The sequence below is a fragment of the Leucopleurus acutus genome (assembly GCF_964270905.1).
Source record: "Leucopleurus acutus genome assembly, chromosome: 9".
In the NCBI taxonomy this organism is placed as follows: domain Eukaryota; kingdom Metazoa; phylum Chordata; class Mammalia; order Artiodactyla; family Delphinidae; genus Leucopleurus; species Leucopleurus acutus.
Window position 1 is genome coordinate 50405760 of NC_139144.1, and position 26869 is coordinate 50432628.

General features: G+C 38.4%; 1 protein-coding gene across 2 annotated transcripts; it reads left to right on the top strand.

Moving 5' to 3' along the window:
* PON2 (paraoxonase 2) lies at positions 1-26343 on the top strand. 2 transcript variants are annotated; one of them, XM_082846551.1, is made up of 9 exons: positions 1-109; positions 8129-8199; positions 15004-15059; positions 18695-18860; positions 19434-19524; positions 20973-21173; positions 24054-24135; positions 24859-24987; positions 25560-26343. In XM_082846551.1, the coding sequence occupies exons 1-9, from the start codon at positions 36-38 to the stop codon at positions 25716-25718; spliced, it is 1029 nt and encodes a 342-aa protein (XP_082702677.1). In that variant the 5' UTR covers positions 1-35; the 3' UTR covers positions 25719-26343. The 2 variants fall into 2 exon arrangements, with proteins under 2 accessions (XP_082702677.1, XP_082702676.1); XM_082846550.1 differs by having other exon boundaries at positions 19398-19524; positions 25560-26339.
* The last annotated feature ends 526 nt before the right edge of the window (positions 26344-26869 follow it).

Consider the following 26869-nt stretch of genomic DNA (forward strand, 5'->3'; position numbering starts at 1 on the left):
GGCCCGGCCGAGCTAGGCGGCGCGGCTTCCGCGCCATGGGACGGTTGCTGACTCTGAGCTTGCTGGGGATAGCGCTGGCGCTCCTGGGCGAGAGGCTCCTGGCGCTCAGGTAGGTGGGGGCCTCTCGGGTCCCCAGGCTCAGGGTGGCAGGGGCTGCGCGCGAGCGGGGACCCCGGAGCCGGCGGCCACGTAGGACCTCTGCATCGCTCTGCTCCTCGGCCGGCGGAGCTCCTCCACCCCCACCCCCAGCCGCCACCAAAACCCGGCACAGTTTGGGCTGAATCGCGAGACTTCATAGAGAGTTTGTAAGCTTTTGCTGCGCACCCAGGTCTTTGTTACCTAAGTTGACAAGCGAGTACTTTGCGATTTACCCAGGGGCGAACCTAGTGCTTTAACTTGAAAACAAAACTATTACTCATTCACTGAAACTTTAATTATAAAGATTTATTTCAGGTCATTGGTGCTGCTTCTCTTTGTTGCCCGAACCAGCCTCCGTCTTTAATAAAGTTGTTTTCCGTCTCTTCCCTGCAGAGTTTGAGAAACTCTTCCTCTGCTCTCTAATCTTGGCACGGTTGATCAAAGATACTTGAGATATTCAGCTATTGTTCTTACATCACTTCCTTATTTATCTCTTCGTCTGGGAACACCGAAGCCAGAATGCCAAACAGGACACGCCTAGTCTATCTCATGTTTTAGTTATAAGGAAAAAACGTGGGTGATCAGACGTCATAGTCTCTAAATTATCAACTCAAATTATGTTAAGCCTCACGTGAAAGAATTCCAGAAATGTTGAGCACCTTCTCTGTACGCTGTGCACTCTTAGCCTCCTGTAATAGAGTAAGGCACCGTCCTTACCTTTAAAGAGTTTACCCTATTAAAGGGAAGGAGAGAAATAAATCAGATAGATAAATTAGGATGTTCAGGACAGGTACAAACCAACCCCTGTTGGCTTAAGGAGGAGAAGTTACAACGCCTGAAGGTGGAGTTCAGGAGGAAGAGACATCTGACACTAGCCTTGAGGGATGGGTGAAACACAAGTGGGGATGAAGGAGGCAGTCCCAGATGGAGAGTGCCGCGGGAAGAAAGGGAATGGCGGGGGAAGTTTAGATTTGAGCGGAGCATAAAGTTAAGGGATGAGAACAGTCGGAGTAGGGTTTTGAGATGGTTAAACCTACGTTGAAAAATTGGGGCCTGCATAGATAGGCCAAGGGGAACTAGCAATGTTTGTTGTATGTGTTTTATTTTTTTAAACAGGAACCTGTTTAAACCATCTAAAGCGTAACCAGTTGGGCTGTGTAGAGATGACCTGGGAGGCTGGATTGGAGTAGAGCAGTGGTTCTCAGTCCTGGCTGAGCCTTAGGGATCTACTGGAGGCCTGCTGTCTGGGCTGCACCCCCAGCAGTTCCAATTCTGTTGCTCTGGGTGGGGCCCAGGCATGAGTATTTTTTATTTTAAAAAATTCTCCTGATAATTCTAACATGCAGTTAGAGTTGACAAGTACCAGAATAGAGAGCAAATAGACCTGGGGAAACTAGTTAAAGTCTTGCAGTAGTTTGGCCCAAACTCTGGAACCCCAGGGATGAGGGGTAAGGCCAAGGTGATACTACAGTTTGCAGCTCTGCTGTCTTAGCTGCAGCTTCATCTGCTCATAAAGGGATGCCAGGAGGAGGAACAGTGTCTATGCAACAGGAAGCATCAGAGTTGGAGGAGGAACATTTACTGGTAAGAAATGGACATGTTGAGCTTAATTTTCACATTATATAAATGACCATCCTGCTCTGCAGAACGTTATTGAGTTGGGTGATTTTGTATGATCTGTCCAGCTCTTGGTTTCAAAGGCAGGACCACTAAAGTTCTCAAGCTCATTAAATTATCCCTAAACTTCAAACCACCAGTGTTTCCATAAGTTGAAGTTTTCTCAATTAGTCAATTTTTTCTTCTTACTAATCTTAAGGTTTTAAATTTAAATCCCTTTAAATAAATGTAGATGCAAACCTAAGAAAAAGTAAATAAAGCTTATTTAATTTACATAGAACGCACCTGCTAGATGATTTAAATTTGAATGTATCTTTTCTTTATAAAGACTTGACTATAATAAACTTTATTGAGCAGTGACTTCATAGGGTTGTAACCTCATTGGACAGCTGATGTCCAATATAGTGGCTGATGTGAGAATGTTGGCTGTGTGAGAATGTTGGCTGTGTGAGAATGGCTGTGTGAGAATGTTGGCTGTCCAATATAGTGGCTGATGTGAGAATGTTGGGGTGAATGATGGGTGGCTAGATCTAGCAAATAAAAATGTAGGACACCCAGTTAAATTTGTATGTCAGATAAACAACAAATCATTTTTTAGTATATGCCTATCCCATGCAATATTTGGGGTGTAATTAGACTAAAATACTATTCGTTATTTATCTGAAATTCAAATTTAACTGGGCATCTTGCATTTTATCTGGCAACCCTATGAGTGCAGAGCATCAAGTGCCTGCTACTTACAAAGTTCGGTGGAGTGCTTAAATGCATAACGTTTCTCCTTTCAGACCCTTAGAATATTTTGAAAAGCAGCATGTTCCCACCTCCACATAAAGAAAGGCTCTTCAAAAACAGGTTTTTGGTTTGTTTTTTTCTCTCATCTGCTGCCTTCTATTTCATTATTCTATTTTTAGAGATGGCACTTTGGCACTTAGGTTATTTCTCTCCCCCAGGGTGCCCACTTAAATTTCAACTTGGATTTCAGATAAACAGTGAATGATTTTTAGTATAAGTATGTCCTGCATGGATAAATGGAATCAAGGTTGTCTCCTTCCTTCTGAACTATAACTGGCTAAGGTTCCCAGGGGAGGATGGCATGTCATACCCAACTTTTCCACTCCTCCCTCATGCAGCAATAAAGGAAAAAGTAGAAATACAAACATGTCCCCAGGCCAGTGCTCCCTGTTGCAAAGCACACACCCTTGAATGAATCATGAGACTTGAGTATATCAGAGACCTGTGCCTGAGCAGGAACTCCAAATACAAGCATCTGAACTTTTTGCTTGTTGCTTGACACCTTTTATGACAGCTCCACCAAGAAGCTAGCTATCCAGTCAGCTTTTGAACTCTTCTGAAGGGGCAGACTTGTTTTCAGCCACCATCCTCCTTATTTATTGTGTGACTACTATGTGCTGGTCTTTGTGTTGAAAGTGTCAGCAGTTCATTATATTAAACTAAAACTTACATTTACTGACATTTGGAAAGAAAGCCCTTTTACCTTCCTGCCTTCTTCCAGTTTTCATATATGTCTTCCTTCCTATATTATACATAATATTAACTGAGGCTTGGAGAGGCTGCCTAGTTAGTTCAGAAGTTAGTGTCAAACCTGTGCTCTAAGCCAGGTCTTCTGATTCCAAATACAGTTTGTCCCAGCTCCACCATGGCCTCCTCTCTTCTCTGCCATTGGAGCAAACTTTCCCCAGCTCTACAAGCCTAAGCACAAATTCTTAATTAAGTAAGAGCATTACAGGGGACCAAGGGGTGAATTTCAAGGGGTTTTACAAGTCTGTTTGTGAAAGATAAAGCCCCAGTTTGTCTGAATTTAAGTCTGTACGTAAAAGATAAAGCCCCATCAGTGGTTTGTAGGTTCAAAGGCAGTGAGATATGGAACAAACCTGGTAGTAACACTGTGTTCCCAGTTTGCTCAAAGCATATTGGCACACCAGACTGGTGCATCCTTACTGCTACCACACGATGAGGCAAGATAATCAGTAACCGCCCGTGACCCATTCCACTTTGGATGGGTAATGCCTTTTCCTGAGTGAAGGAAATAGAGATTCACTTCATGCTAATGACTGTTGGTTAAGGGTTCATGCTTTGTAGCCAGGTCGCCTGAATTCTCCACTATTTACATGAGACCTTGGCTTTTATTCCCCCTTTCTGTGCCTCAGTGTCCTAATCTGTAGGATGGGGATAATAGTACTATATGCTCCATATAGGGGCTGTAAAAAATAAATGAGTTCATTCTTGTAAAGTGCTAGAACAATGTCAGACATGTAGTAAGTGTTCAATAAAGTTACCTATGATGACAATGACGTTGGAGCAGGGGTTCTTAGACTTTTTTGTGCCATAGATCCCTTTGGTAGTCTGGTGAAGCCTTGACTCCTTCTCAGCAAGCATCATGTTTCTAAATGCATAAAATAAAATACATAGGATTACAAACCAAACTGAAATACTATCTAAGTTAATACTAATTTAAATACTTAAATTCTATTGCCAAACTATTTAAAAGATCTAATGTACTAATGTAATAACATGGCCTTCTTTATTAAAGCCTTAAGTAGATCTAGAAGTAGTTGAATACCTAACAGTAGATACTGTGAAGCAGAGATGAGTATAAATGGTATTTTGAGATCTCTACAACAATTAAAATGTGATGAAACAATGTAATTTCTGTTAGTGACAGAGTCACAGGTACTGCTAGTAGAAAGCTCAGTGGTTTGTTGCCTACACTCATCATCAAAAGAAATACTCAGTTTCAGTCAGAGGTTTAACTAAAGATGTGTTTTTTCCCCCCATCAGAATTCAGAAACCCCTGAATTTTACCCATGGACTCTTTGAGGGTCACTGGACTCCAGATTAAGAATCATGATGTACATGTTTCTGATGGGGGTCATTGGAGAAATGATTACTGGCTCAGTTGAAGGAAGGCAGTATGCATTCTTTCCTGTATTATACCTATCATATACTCATAACTAAAAGGAAAATAACCAAGTTCTAATGAAAAGGAAAAGGAAAGTGAGAAAAACAAAAGGAACCTAGAACAAAGAAAGCAAATAGCTTTCATCTGGAGTGTCCATTTTAATAGACTAGTAGTGGTGGCCTGGAACATTGTGTCTAAGCTGGAGCTGAGTTAAAGAGAAAGAGTGCTGTAATTGATTAGCAATGTCTGCATGACAACGGAGTGGCAACTGCCACACCATCTCTAATCTAGTACGTACATAAGCATGCTGTGGACATAAAGTGTTAGGGAGCAAATAGGCTGCTGCAAAAATATGACTTATTTGTGTTTGTATCTCTTATTTATTTATCTGTTTTTGGCATTAATATATGTAGGCTTATTGATCTGCTAGTCCAAAGAGTTTGTATAGCTTTCATTTGTATATTCTCCAAACTTCTTAAATCTGTTATCATTTAGGAGTGCTTTTAGCTGCAAGTAGCATACATCACATTAATGGTAGCGTATACGTATTGAAGCTTGCTTTTCTCACTTGATACAAACTCTGTGAGTCATTCATCCTAGAGCTTGTCCATGGAGTCAGTGATCACATCAAGAAATTAGGTTCTGATGTTTTTGTTCTTTGATCCTCCACTGTTGGCTTTGTGTCCTCATACTTGTGTTAAGGATGCTGAATGATTGCTGTAGTCCCAAGTACCACATATATGGTCAAATCATGAAGAATGGGGGAGTGCTGCCAGTTAGCTCTCTTCCTATGTCTGCCTTTTCTACCAGTAATAAATTTATCTTTCCCAAAAGGCTGGGTCATATGATTACCCCTAAAGTACAAAGGGGGCTGGAAGCAAATATTTGGCTTGCCTGCTTCTGCAGTGAGAAAGAGCAAGGAAGAAAGGGGTGTGAATGGCTTTAGGTTTGTTAGCTAATAGGGTCTGCCACTCTGGAGTACAGAAGTCCACTAATGAGTAGGGAACTGATAGTTCTGCCAGGCAAGAAGCCTAGCAGTTTTCTACCGAAAGTCTTTGAAAGTCTTGATGGGCCACAAAGGATGGAAGCAAAATCCTCTCTCTTTAATCATAAAGGAAACACAAGTAAAAATGACTTGATTAACTAGTAACAGTCCTTGTGTTACTCTTCAGTTTTAATAGCGGGCAGTCTGCATATCTAGAGATGATATTGTACAACTAAACTAGCTGATGAAGATCACCCTGTTAACAAAGTGTAATCATCAGTCATTGATGCAAACCTAAGTTGACTCTGAAAAATACCCCACACCAAAGTGTCCAAACACATATGAATTTTATTTTATCCATAGAATTTTTTGAGAAAGTTAGATGGTAATCAACATTACCCCATCTTTGTTTAGTCAAATGGGCATAAAAGTAAGTTGTATAAAATTGACACCCAAACCAGCACATGATACAGAAACTTGATGAAACTTCAGCTGTGACCTACTGACTTAAATTTACATCTGTTTCTGGAATCACACAATGTCAATAAACCTTGGAGGTCATCTAGTCTCATCCTTATTTTTATACATAAAGAAGACTAAGGCCTGCAGAGATTAATTGACCTGCCGAAGGTCATGCAGTCTTGCTGCTATGACAGAAACGTGGTCTCTTCTCCCCTTTCTGAGAAAAATACAACAGCAGATTAGAGCCTCTGGGTGGAACTTCCTGGCTGGGTGCTGAACTTCAGGGAAGTCATTTTCCTCATCTCTAAAATAGGGATAATGGTACCTGCTTCTTCGGATTGTTTTAAGAATTAAATGAATTCATTCAGGTAAATCACATAGAACAGTGGTAGGCTCAATACATGTTCTCCCTTCTTAGTATTTATTTCCTTTTACCACCCGTGATTATCAGCAGCATCCTCCTCACTAGTGTTACTGCTACAACTTATGTTAGGCTAAGTGTACTTGTTCTCGCCTTTAAATCACTGCTGGGACTCGTAGACTTGAGATTTTTTTGTATTTTTTTTTTACTGCTTTATTTAAATTTTTTATATGTTATTTGCTTTATTTTTTCTATTACATTAATATATTTTATATCTTTTTTTTTTTTTTGCGGTACGCGGGCCTCTCACTGTTGTGGCCTCTCCCGCTGCGGAGCACAGGCTCCGGATGTGCAGGCTCAGCGGCCATGGCTCAGGGGCCCAGCCGCTCCGTGGCATGTGGGATCTTCCCGGACCGGGGCACGAACCCGTGTTCCCTGCATCGGCAGGCGGACTCTTAACCACTGCGCCACCAGGGAAGCCCTATATCTTTATTTTATTCATTTATTTTTATTTTATTGCTTTATTGCTATGTTGTTTCAAGAAGTTTAACAGTATTTGAGTTATATGATTCCAAATACATACTGATTAACAGTTTAATTGGAAACTTTCATATATATATGGATATATATATATATGAATTGCCAAAATATATAGTTGCCACCACCTGTTGGTAATTCTGGGTTGTCCAGGCCTCGGCTTCTTCCATCTCGCCAAGAAACCAGTAGCCTTCCCCATATTTGGTGTCTAGAAGTCTGAAGCTGGCAAGGATATGAATAGGAGAGAGACAAGTGGCAAATTGTCCTGTCTCTTAAACGTGTGGTACCTGTGAACCACTTTGAAACATGTAAGCTACTCTGCAGGCACGCTTGTCATTCTTTGTGGATGTGGAGAACAGAAAGAGAAGGTGAGCCAGTGAGAGGAGGGAAAGCCTTCAAACAATAGAGCCCAGATGTGTTTGCCCACCCTGCTTGGTGGCCCTGTACTCCAGGGTGGGAAGGAAGAGGGAAGATGCTTTATTAGAATTCAACATTTTCTCATTATTCCTTCACTTCCGTTTTTATGAAATTACAACAGCAAGTAGTTTGGCTACAGTAGTTGGTGCTCTCCAACCTTCTCATCCCAATAAACAGTCATGGGGATGGGACTTTCTCCACTTGTTTCTTAATAACTATTTATGAGGTGGCTTCTGTGAGCCAGGCTCTGAACAATGCCATTTTCTCTCGGCCTACTTTCAGTCACTGTGTCATTTTGCAGAGGGTCTGGGCATTTTATAGCCCCTCTGGGTCCTCAGAAGGAAGACAGGGCTTCTGGTTCTACATCTGAAGCTCTTCCCACAACACAAGAGCTGTGAGAAATGGGACCTGGTGCCGTGTTTACATTTGCATAGGAACTTGCATTCCAAGTTGTATTTGTTGAATTATTGGCTTCCTTTTACGACCCATGTTCACATATAGAACTTTGTGATATGCATTTTTATTTTAACTTCATTTCTGGTGCTATTTTATGTTCCTACCCTTGTTTTCTGTCGTCTCTTTTATCTGCTTTAGATTTATGCTGTGTTTTATATATTGCTCTAAGCCTCTTTAAACCCTTTCTGCTACAAAGCAGGGAATATGTAAACAGATAGATTTTTTTTTTTAACAGGAATCGACTTAAAGCCTCCCGAGAAGTAGAATCTGTAGACCTTCCAAACTGCCACCTGATTAAAGGAATCGGTAAGTCTGAGAAAATGCTTGTTACACAGCTTACATTCCTTGGCCCACAACACTAGAAAACTCATTAACAGTATTTTGGCACATAATTACTGTTTATCAGAGGAAAAGTCACATTAAATCAGCAAAAACCATTTCAGTCAATCTCTTTTGATCTCATGCACCCTGTATTTCTTCTTCTCTCTTACTCTCACTGTGATTTATTAATTATTTGTACAATCCTATGTTTTAGACTTCTTGCTTGCTTAGTGACTTTGCTGAACTCGTTTTGTCATCTGTGTTCTGTATTTTGTCAAGTCTGTATTTTTGTCAAGTCTGGATTACGTGTGGCCACTGAATTCTGTGTACCATTAGCCCAGGAGTCAGCTGGTGAAGGTAAGTCAGAAGGAAGAGAAGTTATAAAACAGAAAGTAAAAATCTCCCAACAGGGCTTCCCTGGTGGCGCAGTGGTTGAGAGTCCGCCTGCCGATGCAGGGGACACAGGTTCGTGCCCCAGTCCGGGAAGATCCCACATGCCGTGGAGCGGCTGGGCCCGTGAGCCATGGCTGCTGAGCCTGCACGTCCGGAGCCTGTGCTCCGCAACAGGAGAGGCTATAACAGTGAGAGGCCCGCGTACCCCACACACACAAAAAAATCTCCCAACATAATGTCCACCCACCAGAAATATTACTGAGCCATGAAAAAGGATGAAATAATGCCATTTACAACAACATGGATGGACCTAGAGATTATCATACTAAGTGAAGTAAGCCAGACAGAGAAAGACAAATATCATATGATATCACTTATATGTGGAATCTAAAAAAATTATACAAGTGAACTTATGTACAAAACAGAAATAGACTCACAGATATAGAAAACAAACTTATGGTTACCAAAGGGGAAAGGGAGGGAGGGATAAATTAGGAGTTTGGGATTAACATATACACACTACTATATATAAAATAGATAGGGGCTTCCCTGGTGGCGCAGTGGTTAAGAATATGCCTGCCAATGCAGGGTACACGGGTTAGAGCCCTGGTCCAGGAAGATCCCACGTGCCACGGAACAACTAAGCCCATGCGTCACAACAGTTGAGCCTGCAAGCCACAACTACTGAAGCCCGCACATCTAGAGCCTGTGCTCTGCAATAAGAGAAGCCATGAAAATGAGAAGCCTGCACACCACAATGAAGAGTAGCCCCAACTCGCCACATCTAGAGAAAGCCCGTGTGCAGCAATGAAGACCCAATACAGCCAAAAATAATTAGTTAAAATAAACTTTTAAAAAATAAACAAGTTCCTACTGTATAGCACAGGGAACTATAGTCAATATTTTGTAATAACTTATAATGGAAAAGAATCTGGAAAAGAACACATATATAACTGAATCACTATGCTGTACACCTGAAACTAACACAACATTGTCAACTATACTTCAATAAAATATAAATAAATAAATAAAAATCTCTACCTCCCACAAAAATAACCTCAGAGATAGAGTTTCTGTTTTATTCTTTCTGGTATTTCCAGTGCAAATGCAAACAAATATATGCATATACATTTATATCTATGGTTTTCACAAATGGCATCTTAGTATAAGATTATATTCTGTAACTTGCTTTATTCTGAACACAGTGTGAACAGATTTCCACAACAGCACATGTAGATCTACCTCATTCTTTTTAATATTTGCACGTGCCATGATTATTTACCCAGTTCCTTAATGCACATTTGAGTGGGTATAGTTTTTTGCAACTACAAGCAAGTCAGTGAACTTCATTGTACATATAGCTCTTCCGTTTGTTTATCTGAAGGATAAATCTTTAATAGCGGGATTATTGTTCAGTTAGCACATGTGTTTAAAGTTTTGATAGTCTTTGCTAAATTGCTCTCGCGTTGGCAACGCTAATAAACTCAATACCCCATGTTTATAACAACATTCACTCCAGACAGGATTCATAATGCTTTTTATCAAAAACAAAGTAGTGAGCCTTTTTTGGATCACACAAAGAAGGCTTCCATTTCATGGAAACTATGTGTTTTCAGAGAAGCCTTTTCTACTTCAGAGCTTCTTTCTGCGCACTGCGCCTCCTGTACACATCTGTTTCCTCTGTGCTCTTGTCCCCTTTTCCCATTGCTACTTCTGTACTTTTTCCCAGTCCTATCTCCCTTCACAAGACTCCTTGACTTCTTTCTCCTGGGGTTTCCCCTCTTTGTTTATTGCCCAAACACTTAGCAGGAGGATACAAACTCAGTGTCAAATACCAGATTGTCCAGATTGGAAAGGTCTGTGCTGGATAATGCAGAGCATCCTAGAATTAAGGTTGTCTGGAGTCCCAAAAAAACCCAGCAACTGCATCCTGCCTTCTGGCCGCAATCACAAAGAGCCGCCTTGGAACTGGTCACTAAGCAGAAGCCAGATGGCGTCTGGGAGGGACGTTGTACAGGTTGGGAGGCTGAGTCAGTGATCTCGGAGGTTACTTTTGCTACTGAGTTAATAAATGTCAAATTATTAAACAGCCCTTGGCCCTGTGAAGTCCACCTTCTGCGAATTCAAGTCTCAGAGTAGACGATAGGGCACAGCCAGACACATTACCGGACAAACTGCCAAGTGTATTGCTGCTACAACTCATTGGAATGGAGGGCACCTCAGAGAAAAACAAGTCCAACAACATTTGTATTCTGAACAGGCATCTGTCTGTGTTTGTGACCTTTATGTTGTGATGTGTGTGAGCTGCTGTCTGGAATTGGGAAGAATGAGGAAATATGTCACCTATGGCCCCTCTTGTGAAGTGTTTAATGCCTCTGAGGCACTTCAAAAGGCAACAGAGCGAAGACGATGAGTGATTAGAAGCACATTTGGGATACATTTTTAGATCTCATTAGAACTGTGCTTTTTCTCTCCCCCTTCTTTGCTTTTGCTCTGTGGTTAGCATACACTATATGAACATTCGTTGAATGCTATGTCAGCGATGCATAATGGTTAATAATAGCTTGTGGTTATATGTTTTTAACAACAGTTGCTTATTCAGTGGTCTTTGACTACAAAGGAAAACAAGGGCATACTTTCCCATAGGCAAAAGCAGTGTCTCTTGGTAGGCAGCAGGAGTAGAGGGGTTCTCTTTTTTAGTTTCCACTTTGGAAACAGTAGCAGCCATGCAGTTGAGGCCAACTAATCCCTCCAAGAGGTAAGGGGACAGGTATATCCCCTGTCCCCCGAGTCCCCATCAAGACAAACATACACACACACACACACACACACACACACATAAAATAAGGCTACATTCACCATGACTAGAAATGAACTCTTTGCAATTCTTAGGTGCTTTATAAATATCATATCATCTCATGTCTTTCTGTTTTAATAAGTAATAATCACTACCACATATCATACAGGATGTCTGCCTTCAGGGGGTCAGAAAGTAAGCTCACTATTTATTCTATTTTTTTGTATTCCTTTCCAATGTATCTAACAGACAGAAACTAACATTTGGTATAATATTGACATCTAAATAATAAAAATTATAATTAAAGAGCTATTTAAAAGTTTAAAACATTTTAAAATGTCTTTGAAAATGCTGGCATTCAGAGTCCTGGACTAAAACAAAATTTTGAATGGATTATTTCTCTTGAGTTAATAAATGATTTTATACACTTGGCAGTCAAGATCTTTATAATAACTGCTGCTTGAGTTTTTTTTTTAAAAAGCATTAAAGTTTATAGCCCTTGTTGTCAAGTACTTTACAATCTACATATGAAAAGGAAAACAGAAAAACCCACTATGTGAGATATAGACATATTTTTTCTTTTTATAGCAGATAAGGACCTAAGGCTCAGAGAGGTTAAATAACTTTTGCAATTTTTTTCCCAATGTAGTATTTTCTCCCAGAGTGATTAATACACACATCTGATTAATGAACCAAAAACGTGGAAAATAATAGGCTACATTACATTTTGGATACTCTGTTGGGTATGGCAACGGCTGATTTGCTGTTATAAAGTTACAATAAGTAACTTAGAGAAGAGAGAAATTGGTTCTCTTTTATGTGACAGTCCAAAGATAAGCAAATGACCTAGGGTGATTAGATGATTCTACTCCATGTGGTCATTCTGGAACAAAGGCTGATGAAGCAACACAGCTATCTTCAACATACTGCTTCCATCTTGGTACAAGACTAGAGCTCCAGTTGTTGCCATTTCCCAGCAGGAAGGGGTAGAAAGAAAATTTACATGGATATTTTTATTTTATTTTACCCAGTAGTTGCAAGTAGTTTACCTTGTACTCTCATGTCCCATTAACCTGAACTCAGATAAATGGCCACCTCTATCAGCAAGAAGGGGTAGAAAATGTCTGTAGCTATGTTGCTGTGTACCCGTAGCTGAAAAAAAAGAAGGGGAGTATGGATACTGGGGAGCAGTTGGCCATCTCTGACACAGATAGATAATTGCTAAAGGATTAAGAAGGGATCAAAATCAGATATGCTAAGTTAGAAGACTTTCCAGAGAAAGAGTGTTTGAAAGAAAAGTACAGGATATGAATTGATGAAGATCTTGGTGAAAGGCATGGAAGCAAACATTTTGGGGGAGAAGCCAACATATGTAACTGACCACAGTTGGATTTACAAAGTAAAGTGTCTTCAGAGAGGAACCAGGGGATGGTTCTGACAGAGAAATTTCATTAAATGCTAGGTTGTATTTTTTCTATGCACTTTTAAGTCAGAACAAAAGACTTGAATCCCAGCTTCCCAGTTTGAGACCTTGAACAATTTACTTAACCTTTCAACGGCTCCATATTCTCTAGTCTAAAATTAGAGATAATAATATTGCTTCTTAGAGTTGCAAAAATTATACGAATTAACATATGTAAAGTACTTATAAGGAGCCTGGTTCTTGGTAAACACTTAATATATGTTAGTAGTTATTACTGTTACTACTCACACTACTACTATTTCTATTATTGAATTAGAGGAGAAAAAATTAGGTGTTATGAGATGATAAAAGCCTACTGTCATAACGGCTATAGAAATAAAGATCGGGGAGTAGATCTGGAAAATATTCTAAAGAAAGCTACAGATATGACTTTTTTTCCTTGGAATTAGGCAACGGGATTAAACAGAAAGAAGCAGCAATGTGGTTGACATGAATATATCTTTTAAAAAACATTGTTCTTTTCTTGCTTATTAAAAGAATATGATTATTTGTAGAAATTTTTAAAACAAAGAAAAGTATAAAGAAGAAAATGAAAATCACTCATAATCCCACCACCCAAAAAAACATTGTTATTTTTTTTCTACATATCTTTTGTCTATGTGTGTAAGCATGCGCACGTTGAAGTTAAATTGTCTTAAATGATTTTTCAGGAACAACAAATTTTAATTAACTGAGCTCCTACTCAATGGATCTAGATGGCAGAACTTAGACTAGAATTCTGTGTGCAGGTGTGTGTGTGTTCGTGTGTTCGTGTATGTATACATGGCGAAGCGTTCCTTGGTCCTTGCTCTTTATCAGTTGAGAAACACCATGGCACTAGAATCTAGAGGTTTTTAACTTTTGGGAGTATCACAGACCCTTTTTTTGAATCTGCTGAAAGCCAAGAACCTTTTTCACAGAAAATGTTCTTATCTGTACATACACAAGACACTTTGCATTGGCATAGAATTTCAGAGGGTTCATAAACTCTTTGAAACCCATGTGTGGTTACTTAGGGATCCACAGACCTCAGGTTAAGAACTCAAGCATACAATACTTAAACTTTTATCTCGCTTCTTTCTGAGAAGCAAGCATATGGGTCATCTTTATGAAGTGTAGTTTTGGGTTTTTTTTTTTTTTTTTTTTTTTTTTTTTTGCTTTTCTCCACTATGATGGAGCCAGCAACACTGGAGGCGGCCAGCCAAATGCAAACTCAGGAATCAAAGTCCATATAGCTGGATAGATGCTGTTTGTTTTTGACAACCTAGAAATAATCGTGGAGAAATCCTTTGGAGAGGGCTTAAAGTGGAAGGTTGGATTTTGTGGACTCAGAGCATGTGTCATGATTTGGCTTAATCTAAGCCATTTTTATTCCTCTTTTCTTGTGTTTGGGTCTATTATCTGTCTGTGGAATTTACACAGTGAGACCACTGGCAAGGTCTTATGTCTAATTATTTGCTGTGCTGTGTGGAGTGTACTGCAGACAATCGATAAACAATCAATAGTAATTGTAGCCTGTTTCAGAGACACTGTTAGAAGTTTCACCTGGCTTAGGTGCATGGTATTTTTCATTAATCGTCTTTTGCTAGTTTTTTTCCTGTAATTTAAAGCCTAAATTTAAAGATTAAACAGAAAGCTTTCTTTGCTTATGAGAACAAGCAGGCATTGTTTTTTAAAGAGGGACTGTATAATCCCAGGTGTTTTATCTCTGTTAATGAGAGAAAGTCTGTGTTTGCTTCTGATTGAGTGAGCCGAGAAAGGGACAAGAATATTTGCATGGTTAAATGAAGATGAGCCCTTCATTCTGAAAGTAATATTCCCCTGATGTCAATTACTTTTGTACAGACATCTGGATGTTTATCATAAGAGTGTACAGATGTCAACTTTTTCGGTATTATAGCTGGAAATGTGGTGATTACTTGACTTTGATTTGAGTAGACATAAAATCTCTAACATTTAAAGTCAGAAGTTCACTGCAGGAAAGGATTTAGACTGACGTTTATTAAAGAGAGTGGTTCCTTGGAAGAAAAAATCGGAACCATTCCGAAAGATACAGATACTGATAAAGTAAACAAAGCTCTACCTAACAAGTCACAGAATTCGAACATGACATTTATCTATTTCTTGAACTTAACAGAAGCCGGCTCTGAAGATATTGACATACTTCCCAATGGTCTGGCTTTCTTTAGCGTGGTAAGTATCTTCCTTCCCCAGTCTCAGTGGAGGAGGTACAAGGGAGTTTGATGAGGCCTTCAGAGCAGTAACTTGTTTGTAAAGTTCCTCAGTTTCAAAAAAAAAAAAAGACAGGTCAAACAGGATCTTGGAAATTTTCCTCCAGCTCCTCTGAATGTAGGGATGAAAAAGTCTTTGCCAATTGATTTATTGCTCTTTATGTTCCCACTGGCTTGCACTAAAATATTCCAATGCAATCTGTGTTCTAAAAGTTTGTTATTAAAAAGGATATTTGGGGCATTATTGTGGATATTTGATACTACATTATGCTATTTTAAATACAGCGTCTACCTTTCCATTAGATATTCAATTTGAAACTAGTATTCTTGCTGTTATTATTTATTTTCAAACAATATACCAACTTTCCTAGACAAAGGCCAGTGCTTTTGCTTTCTTTCTTTTTCCCCAAATAGCCTAACGTAAGTGGAATGTCATTGACTGAGCTTATTTATACCCTTCACTTTTGCCTTAATTTTTATGAGCTGAAAAATAACAACCTTTTCAGGCATACATTACAAAGACTTTAAAATTGATTGGCCTGAGTGATGCTAGGCTACACCAATATGCATTCTAATTAGAAAATTGTATATGTGGGCCAAGGAGGAAGTTCTGACCACCTCTGTCTCCTCCCTGGTGTGGGCCAAGGTGAGGGACCTTGTCATCTTCATGGATTCAGTTTTTCTTGAGAAAGAAGTATCCAACTTTGAAGGCAGCCTGTAGTTATTCTGTTCCCTCTCAGCAGCCATTATTTTCAGGCACTGAAACTCAGGAAAGATGTGAAAAACTTGGAGATGCTTCAGAAGAGAGTCACAACACTAATAAAATAGTTGTCAGACTTATGAGAAAGGTGAGAGAACTCAGCTGAGATGAGAATGAGGGTTAGAACACTCTTCAGGTTCCTGATGGTTTTTATATGAAAGGCTGTGAGTGGCTGGTTATTTACCACAGAGGGAGAAAAGAAATACTGTAGACTTTAGCAGAAACATTGATATTTATATGGATTGGCCAAAAAGTTTGTTCGCGTTTTATCACATCTTACGGTAAAACCCGAACGAACTTTTTGGCCAGCCCAATATTAAATTTTAAAACTATGGCTTTAAAAGTTTTAGTTAAGGGGCTTCCCTGGTGGCACAGTGGTTGAGAGTCCGCCTGCTGATGCAGGGGACACAGGTTCGTGCCCCGGTCCGGGAGGATCCCACATGCCGCAGAGCGTCTGGGCCCGTGAGCCACGGCCGCTGAGCCTGCGCGTCCGGAGCCTGTGCTCCGCAGCGGGAGAGGCCACAGCAGTGAGAGGCCCGCGTAACGCAAAAAAAAAAAAGTTTTAGTTAATTACCTACACACAATGAGTAAAATGACATTTCTAGGAGGACTCTGGGTTTGTGTAGAAGCACATGCTTGCACACATATCTTATATTCTTAGGAAAAAGCACTGAGACTCCTAGTCAACATTATTCATAACTAAAATGCAAATATCCAGAGTAGAGTAGAAGGCAGTTGCTTTTTTTTTTTTTTGCAAAGAAGCTGTTTTCAGAGATTTGCGTAATCCAGAAGTCACCTATTTCAAGATTTTCTCCCCACAGGAATAAATCTGAATTAGGAGGGGTGAGGTCTCCAAGCACAAGACATCTACAGCCATTTTAGCTGAGAGGCTTAATATAGTCACAGTGATCTTGTAGCCAAGTCAAAAAAATTTCTTCTGCTTGTTTTTCTCTTATCCTTCCTTGGTTATGTGACTTTTCTTTTTTTCAAATTTAGAAACAATCTCATTTTACTGATTTTTTTTAAATTTACTCAGCATTGTCTCTAATATTTCCCAGAATGCACTCCTTTCTAAATGAATACCTCCCACATCATAGCATTTGTTTATTCTTCCAAGCATTGTAGCCAATTAGCCCATCCTATTCCACAGTTACAGCCTTGAGGGGCATCTCAAAACTAACATCACACTTAATGAGGAATTAGATGACATAGAATAGAAAAAAGATTTAAATGACAGTGTGAATGTACTTAACACTGGTGAACTGTACACTTAAAAATAGTGAAAATGGTAAATTCTCTGTTATGTATATTTTACCACAGGTGGAAATAAAATAAAATTTGAAAAAGAGAAAAAACAGGTTAAAATGATAGGGAGTATTACAATAACTCTGGAGAGTTATTACATCCCTGGTAGAGCTTCCTGAGCATTGAAACCCTATCATTTATGGGACATTAATAAAGAATAGAGATTATTAACCACTGAATTGGCACTGCCATGTAGCAATAGCATAATTGCAGTTTATTCTACTTGTTGGGCCTTGAAGTTGTGTAATTTTGATAGATATTTTTTAATTGGAGAAAATTTCTATTAAATACAATTTGTGCATAAAGTGAGATTTTTTGGGTACTCTTAAATTTGCATAAAGTATGACTTGAAAGATTTAAAAGAGAAAAGACCTCGATTATTTTAGTGAGGGCTGAAAAAGCATTAAATGAAATTCAACTCTCATTCCTGATTAAAAGCTCCAAAAAAACTAGAAGTAGAAGGAAACCTTCCAGAAACCTACAGCAAATACCATTCTTAGTGGTGCAACATTAACTGCCTTCTCATTAATGTTTAGAAAAGGAAGAAAATGCCCTAAAATACTGTAACCATCAGTAATCTACTAGAGTTCTTAATAACCCAAGAAAACAAGAAAAAGAAATTTGAGGTAGAAAAAAAGACAAAACTGACATTATTTTCAGATAGTGTGATCACCTGTTTTTTAAACAGTCTAAGAGATTCACCTAACATACCCTTAGACCTAATAGGAGAGTTGAGTGATAGGGTTGTATTCAAAATGAACATATAAAACTCAATGGCTTTCCCATGCACTAGGAAAAAACAAATAGAAAATGTAATACTACTACTACTACCAGTAATTAATAAGGTTCCATTTGAACAGCAACTTAATTTCCGAAATTTATACAGAAAAATAAATGAGCAGAAATATTTAAGACTATTTTGGAAAGGTAAAGCAATGTGGTGTGGGATGTGAGGACTTGCCATATATATATATACATATTGTATCTTATAAATAAAGCTATAGTAATTAAAAAGTGGCATATTATCACAGGATTTAGACATGAGTCCAAACAGACCAATATGTAAATAGGGATCTAGTACATGATAAAAGCAACATTTGGAATCAGTAGGAAAAGGACAGACTGACTACACGCCAAGCACTGATCCAGGCCTTGGGGTCTAGCAGTGAACAAATGAGACAAAGTCCCACCTCATGTTACAATGGGGAGAGAATGAATGTGTGTCAGATAGTGGCTTATCCCCGCCCTCAACTCTGTGTTATCTCCCAGTCCACCAACCTTCTGGTTACCCTCTGAAGAGACTAAACCCTTAGTCTTCTGCCTCAACTCAGAAATATCAGTTATTGTTCAGCTTTCAGCCTCCCAGCTTCCAATTATTATTTTTTTATATTGTTTCCTCTCTGCTGTCTTTGTGTTTGCAGGTTTATGCCACCACCTTTAGCCAAAGTCTCTATCATTTATTTATAGTTGCCACTTTAGTCTATAAAAATACTTAAGCCTTTATATTTAACTTTTTCCTCTGTTTTAAAAAGGGTCTAAAATGTCCAGGCCTCCACAGTTTTGCACCAGATAAGCCTGGAGGAATACTAATGATGGATCTAAAAGAAGAAAACCCAAGGGCACTGGAATTAAGAATCAGCCGTGGATTTAATTTGGCTTCATTTAATCCACATGGTATCAGCACTTTCGTAGACAATGGTAAGAGCTGATGAGCTACCAACATTAAAAAAAACTTACAATGGTTTGCAAGTGACTGTGGAAAATCGATTTGGATCATATCTGTAGTAAGAGAACAATTAACTCATGAATTACTTCTGTATTCTTCATACAAATAAGTCCATTATTTGCCTCTTCAGCTGGCAGTAAGTTATACTACATTTAGAAATTTCTAACGGTTAACACCTGAAAGAATGTTTAGATTTCATAACCTTTTCAAATATCTATTATCATTACATTGAAAAAGAGCTATATTTGTGAATTAAACTATTAACAGATTATTCATGAATTCTGTATATGGAGTGGGAAACACTCTTTCTTAAAGGTCAGGGGACCAATGATCAGAAATAACACCAGACAGACAGTGATGGGAAAGACGGAGAAGAAGAATGATCTGTTAGGTCGTCTAACAGCTTATACATTCAACCTTTCCTTGCTCGTGGTATTTAAATGTCAGTGTCTGCCCAGAGGTCCTATGGTTATGTCTTGTAAATTAACTCTGTTCTTTCAATTCTTTAGATAACACAGTTTATCTCTTTGTTGTAAACCACCCAGAATTCAAGAATACAGTAGAAATTTTTAAATTTGAGGAGGAAGAGAATTCTCTTTTGCATCTAAAAACAATCAAACATGAGCTTCTTCCAAGGTAATTAGTCCTTTTGTTCATTCTCTGATTTATCTGTAGCATTTTCAAATATTCCCTGTGATGGTCCTTTCACCTTTTGTAAGAGCTGAAATACACACATATATATACACATAAACAAATACATGTATTTATATGTGTAAGTGTGTATACATAGTTTCCTTGCAGAGCAGGGAAAGTCGATATCAGTGTTCTATGTGGGCTCCCTTGAGAAATAAGGAAATGCTGGACTACCGAGGATTTACTCTTCAGGGACATCTTGAGAGTAGAAGACAAACCTCACCATTTTTTCTTCTGTCACCTCCCATTTCAGATGACTCATCATCCGAATAGTAATAACACCTGTCCTGCCAAGGAAGCGTAGTCTGCTTTATATGGAGTTTGTACGCTTAGTATGGGACTAACAAGAACTGTTTTTGCAAGGTAGCTGTGGGCCAATGGTCCTGCAGAATTGGAAGTGGGTCCCTGCTATTTCAAGAACATAGAGCGGGTTGATAATGTGACTAAAAAAGAATTATGTGCCCCTCCCCGGCTCAGCTGCATCTTTTAAGTTTGAACTTGATGAATATTTTTAATTTCTGTTACTTCCCTATCTAGGACTTAACTGTGTAACTGCCAACCATTCTCCCAAAAATTCAATTCATAATAACCAGGAGCATGAGTACCATCCAGGCAGCCTTTGCGTTAGGGCGCTGTTTCAGAGAGGGGACCCACCTTCCCTGTAGCTCCGTTTTTCCTTTAACAAAGGAGAAAGCCGCTCTTTCAGACATTTTTGCATAGGGTAATTGGAATTTAAATTTAATAACACCCTTACCTAATTGGTTTTAAAAATGTAATTGTTTTTCGCATATAAATCTCTCACCTGAAGCATTTCACTATGGCAATTTCATCATTCATCTCTCCGCAAGTGTTTATTGAGCGCCTGTTCGTTCTTGGCAGGTCGCCTTTGTGAGTCAGGTAGAAATTGAACAGTCAACCTTAGTTTGACTAATAACTAAGCAAAGGAACTCAGGAAAATCCAGCAACTGAGAATATGGAAGCTACGTAAATGTTATTGACAGCCCAATCAGCTCACCAGCCAATGAGGCTCCACCGAGCTCTCTCCCTTGGACAGCTCTGTCTTTTTGTATTGTTGTTAAACCCTACATTTCTTGCTGTCAAAAAACACACTCTGTTGGCACCAAGTTCTTTTTCCTTTTATAATAACCTGCCATAATTGCTAAATGACCTGTCTTCAAATTACCTGGTACCATAAAAAATTGTTCTCCGGCAAATGATATTATAGTAGATTACATATGACTATAGCCATGTGATTTTAGCTGAGTTTTTCCTGGGAAACCTCTCACCAAAAATTTAAAGCACATATTATGTAAACCTTCTAGAGACTTAATCTTTAATACTGAGACCAACTGGCTTTTTATATTCTCTCACATGTTATTTTTCTCTTCCAGTGTGAATGATATCATAGCTGTTGGACCAGCACATTTCTATGCTACCAATGACCACTATTTCTCTGATCCTTTCTTAAAGTATTTGGAAACATATTTGAACTTACACTGGACAAATGTCGTTTACTACAGTCCAGATGAAGTTAAAGTGGTAGCGGAAGGATTTGATTCAGCAAATGGGATCAATATTTCACCTGATAAAAAGTATGCTCTCTTATAGAAGTATTTTCATTTCTTCTCAGTCAAGGTGCTGGGCCAAATTCTTTACTTTGCTTTTTTTTTTTTTCAATGCAGAAATAGCTTACTTGATATTTTTGGTCTATGATAAATATACTATATATAATATTTACAAATATTACTATAATACTACAATATAGAATACATATATGTAATATATTATTAAATAGATGTTTTATATAAAATATATATATGTACTATATATTTACATGTAATATATAAATATATATTTATATACAGTATATAAATTTGGTATATATCCTTGTAGAGTTTAATTTTATAAATGTAAATTTTTATAAAATGGGTTCATATTTATATATACATATTAAAGTATTAGGTAGGTGTTTTCCTTTTAAATAGGTATATCATTGTTTTATTGGCTGCATATTATTCTATTTTCAGGATGATTGTAAACTAATTTAACCAATTCTCTATAAATGGATATGTAGGGGTTTTTTTTTTCTGTATAAAAACCATTTTTTATTTCTCATTTACCACTGAAACTTATCCAAATATTTTTAAGGAAAAACCCCCCAAGGGAGAATTACATACAGCATAGTGGTTAAATCTTCAGATTTTGGAGTCATATAGACCTAGGTTCAGATGCCCACTGGGCACTGGCTAAATGTGGGGCTATGAGCGCCTCCTCTTTGCACATTTGTGCAAGTGTTTCTGTAGAACAAACCCCTCAAAATAGAACTACTCACTTAAAGGGTGCTCCTTTCAAATGTTAACTTTAATAGATACTGCCAAATTGCCCCCCCCAAATTATCTCACTATTTTTATATGTCCAACTGTAACCTATAGGAAGGATATTAAAGTCTTTATTAACTTTCCCTTTTACTACCTTAGCACACTGAACAATTTAAACTACTACAAATATAACATGAAATAAATCTGGCATTCTGTGACAACTAAATGTCTATTTTCATGACAATTTCTTCTTTCTTGTTGATTACAGAAAAATGAATAGAGAATCATTTAATTTGTATTGTCTATAACTGACCCAATCCAACCTCTCCCACCAAATCTGTTTTTCTCCTCAACTCTCATCTTTCAGTTATGACAGTCAAATTTTCCAGTCACCCAAGCTAAAAATAATAACAACAGGGCATCCAGCTTTAACTCCATCTCTCTCACCATTCCTATTCAGCCATTGAGCAGGTCACACTGGTTCTATCTGTGCTTCCGTCCCTGACCCTCACCCCCTCTTCCTTCCCATTGACACCTGCTTGGTTCAGGTTCTCACCCTCTCTGGCTGGAGTATTACACTTTCTTCCCACTTGTTTTCAGTCCACTTCCATTTTTCGCACTGTTGCCAATTTGTCTTTTATATTCCCCTGCCCTTTCAAGATCTCCAAGAGGGACCTCAGTCTGCTTCATCTTTGAATCCTCATACTGAGCACAGCCAGTCACAAAGCACATGGTTAGTAATTGTTGAACTGACCATTTGTTATCATGCCATTCTATTATTCCAGAAATTCAGTGGACCCCAGTTGCTTATCAAATCAAGGCAGGCTAATGGGTTGGACTTTCTTTAATAAGCTAGTTCCAACCTCCCTCTTCTACTGTTTCCACACTTACTATGCTTTAGACAAGAACTCATTATTTTGCAAAACTGCCTCTCTTATTCTTGCCCCTGTGCCTTTGTTCACATGTTTTCTTTTGCCTAAAAGGTGCTTTGTCCTCATATCCTCAAATCCAGTCTCTCTTTCCATGTCCACAGCAGATGCCCCCTTCCTTTGTAAGCCCTTCTGTTTTTTTAGGAGTTAGAGATTTCTTCAGTTTCTAGACCTGAAATATGTCTTATGGTACCAATCATGCTGTATTATTTGTTTAATATGTCTAAACCATCTGATCACCCCCAACACACTACAAACTTTTCAGGAGAAAAGGCTGTGTCTTCTTCATGTTTATATCTGTCACAATACTGAGTTCATGGCTTTACACACTATAATTGCTCAATAGAACAGTTGCCATGGAACAGGCAATTCAATGAGAAAAATTACCGTGAAGCAGTCCATTAATTCACCCTCCTTAGATATAGCCAGACTGTTCTGAATAGATACTTATTTCTAACTCTTACATTTCTCGATATGTTAATAAATATTTATTAAGTATTAATATTCTAATAAAATGTGTTCTGTTTTATACCATATGTTTCTACATGTAAATGATCCCTTGAAATATCAAATTATATTGTAGAATGTAAAAGCTTTTTTTTTTTGAAACCAAATATTTGTTTTACTGTCCTTTCAGTGGCAAATATCACAGACTTTATATTTTAAATGATGTCCTATATTATTTTTCCTTACAAACTTTTTGAAAAATAATTTAGCAGTTCCATGATTGTTGTAGTAACACTGAATTGATTTTGAAAGCTTACTTTTTAAATAAAAATTGACCTTGGGCTTCCCTGGTGGCGCAGTGGTTGAGAACCTGCCTGCCAATGCAGGGGACGCGGGTTCGAGCCCTGGTGTGGGAAGATCCCACATGCCGCGGAGCAACTGGGCCCGTGAGCCACAGCTACTGAGCCTGCGCGTCTGGAGCCCGTGCTCCGCAACAAGAGAGGCCGCGACAGTGAGAGGCCCGCGCACCGCGATGAGGAGTGACCCCCGCTCACCACAACTAGAGAAAGCCCTCGGACAGAAACGAAGACCCAACGCAGCCAAAAATAAATAAATAAATAAATTTATTAAAAAAAAAAAAATTGACCTTTATCAAGCATTCCTTGAGAGCCCATCATTGATTAACTTCTTGGCAGGTTATTAAGACTTATTCGTCATACTGTGTTAATGAAGCTTTATATTAGCCTGGGGCTCTAACCAGTATGTCCTTCCTGCAAAGGTACATCTATGTTGCTGATATATTGGCTCATGAAATTCACGTTTTGGAAAAACACCCTAATATGAATTTAACTCAATTGAAGGTAAAATATTTCTTTCTATATCTAAAGTAGACATTAATCTTGAAATTACATAGTTATACTATAACAATTCCTCACTTAGAACAGAATAGCCAGTGTTACTATTCTGGGTTTTTCACTGCTTCCTCTCTGTAACTGGCCAAGTCTCTTGTTTCCCCACAATCACAAGAACTGACTGATTACATGCAGCAGTGTGTTGGGAGGGATATTTGCATCAGATTTAGAGCCCATTCCATGAAGTTCTGACGGCACCTGATGAATTCCAATAAGAATTTTCACAATTGAAAAGACTAATAGATGAATTCTGAAATGAAGATTTATACAAGTTGTCAGTTCTTTCAATAATAAATGAAGGTAGAAATTGGGTTCCACACCATTATTATTTTCTTCCTGCTTGAAAACACATATTTTAGATTGATTAAGAATTTCCTATTTTGCTTTGAATGAATTCCTTAAGCTAACTGATCACTGTGCATCTTTTAAGGGGAAAGGAATTCATTTTTAAGAGAGATTGATTATTGCCCCAGCTTTCTTAATTTTAGAAAAAATGAAAAGTGACTCTAAACCAGTGTATTAAATTTATTTTAAGCAATATTGGTGTTAAAGGGTGGAAGCAGGAGATGGGTGAAACTTCCCCATATGCATAGGGGCAAGAAAGTTTAGCCCTAAATTATTTAATCAAATTTCTCATGGCATTTAGATATTGACATTTTTTTCATTTGGAAGGTACTCAAGTTGGATACACTGGTGGATAATTTATCTATTGATCCTTCCTCGGGGGACATCTTGGTAGGCTGTCATCCTAATGGCCAGAAGCTCTTCGTTTATGACCCGAACAATCCTCCCTCATCAGAGGTGTTTATATTTTTTAGTTTTTCAACCTTAATTATTCAAGTCCTTTTAAACTAATAATACAATAAACTTATGTGGTGGTTGGTTTTGTAATTGCTTTAAGCCAATAATTGGCAGAATTTCACATTGTTCAAACACTTTTAGAAAGGTAGTCTTTTGATGTATTAAATTATGGTGGAAACTAGTCAAAAGACCTTTTTATAAAGACATGTGCCCTCCTTGTGTGGTATACTGGCAATTTTTTAAATACCTGGCTTATTGTCAGCTCTCCACATGTCACTACTTTTGTTCGTGCTAAAGCAGTGAGAAAGTAGGCACATTAGCGTGGAAGTATTTCTATTAATGCTCAATTACTATAATAACACTCAATCCTGTGTTGGCATGCAATAACTAGATGGTTTAAGAAAGTACTTTCTTTGAAGGTTTAACAAAGTAATTTAAACATTAAAAAAATTGGTAACTGCTATTTTCAACAGCATGTCCTCTTAATCATTGGGTCTTTGTGGAAGATTATTGGTGACTGAGTGACTGGGTGGATGGTGGTTCTATATTAATCGTTTGTATCTCCTGAATAGGTTCTCCGCATCCAGAATATTCTATCTGAGAAGCCTACAGTGACTACAGTTTATGCCAACAACGGGTCTGTTCTCCAGGGAAGTTCTGTGGCCTCGGTGTATGATAGGAAGCTGCTTATAGGCACTTTATACCACAGAGCCCTGTATTGTCAACTCTAAATGATCCTTTTGCTATGCAGGCATGCTATCTTCTCTTAACAATTTTCTATGAATTGCTAATTCTGGGGGAGTTTAACCAGCAACGTTGACCCAGAAATGTATGACATGTATAGTAAATTTATTTCAGTAATGAAAGCCCCCCTTCAGTTCACATAGCACTTTTAACGCAAAAGGAAAGTGAACAGTTTTTAAAATTGCCAAGTAAAGGTGAGAGAAGAGAGCTGCTTTCAGTAAAGTGAATACACTTTGCATAAAATAAGCCTGCTTTCCAACTGCCAGAGCATGAATTCCACTGAAACAGGGTAGATTATATTTCCTTAAAATGTAAGTGACCTCAGCTCCACCAGTGTGACCACTGTGACTCAGAACTACTGATACGTAACATGTTTTGATGTTTTGTACTTACATCTTTGTTTACTATTAAAGAGTTGGAGTTATATTAAAGACTAACTAAAATCCATGTTTTGTCTGTTCTTAATTCTCAAGGCATATCCTCAGCGGGGGAATGAGAAAGTGGCCACTTCTTTGTGGGGTTACCTTGGGATGTGCAGGCATGGCAATACTAATTTTTCTCAGTTGAAAAACTAAACTATTTGAATGAAATAAAACAAAGAATAACGAAATATGGCAACTGGAATTCTCAATTAATATGGAGTATTCCATCAGCTCTATTTCTTAATGGGAGCCCAACTTGCATACAAAGAGGAGATAACAGGTTGGAGCTGGAAGGTCAATCATGCCACCTCCTTATTGAACACAGCCATGAACTTCATCAGGTGAGATGAAGTCAGCTATCCAGGCCCACATGGTTAATCCCAGCAATGACAGGATCAGGGTCTGCCTCATAGAGAAGCGTTCTTTCCACTCACTGTACCTCCTGTAAATTCATCTTAAACCCTGAACACATGTCTCTTTCCATTGTAACTTATCAAAGCACTTCACTTCTCATACGCTCCCCCATCTTTAGCATCATTATAATCAAAATATTTGTCATTTACTTATAAAGGGAAAGACAATGCATTAAAAGTGGTACATTCATTATCTCATTTAATCCTAATTACAGCCCTGAGGGAGTACGTATTGATATTATATCACTGTTAACATTTCACAGATGTTCCAGGTCACACCTGGTAAGGGGTGGCTCTCAATCT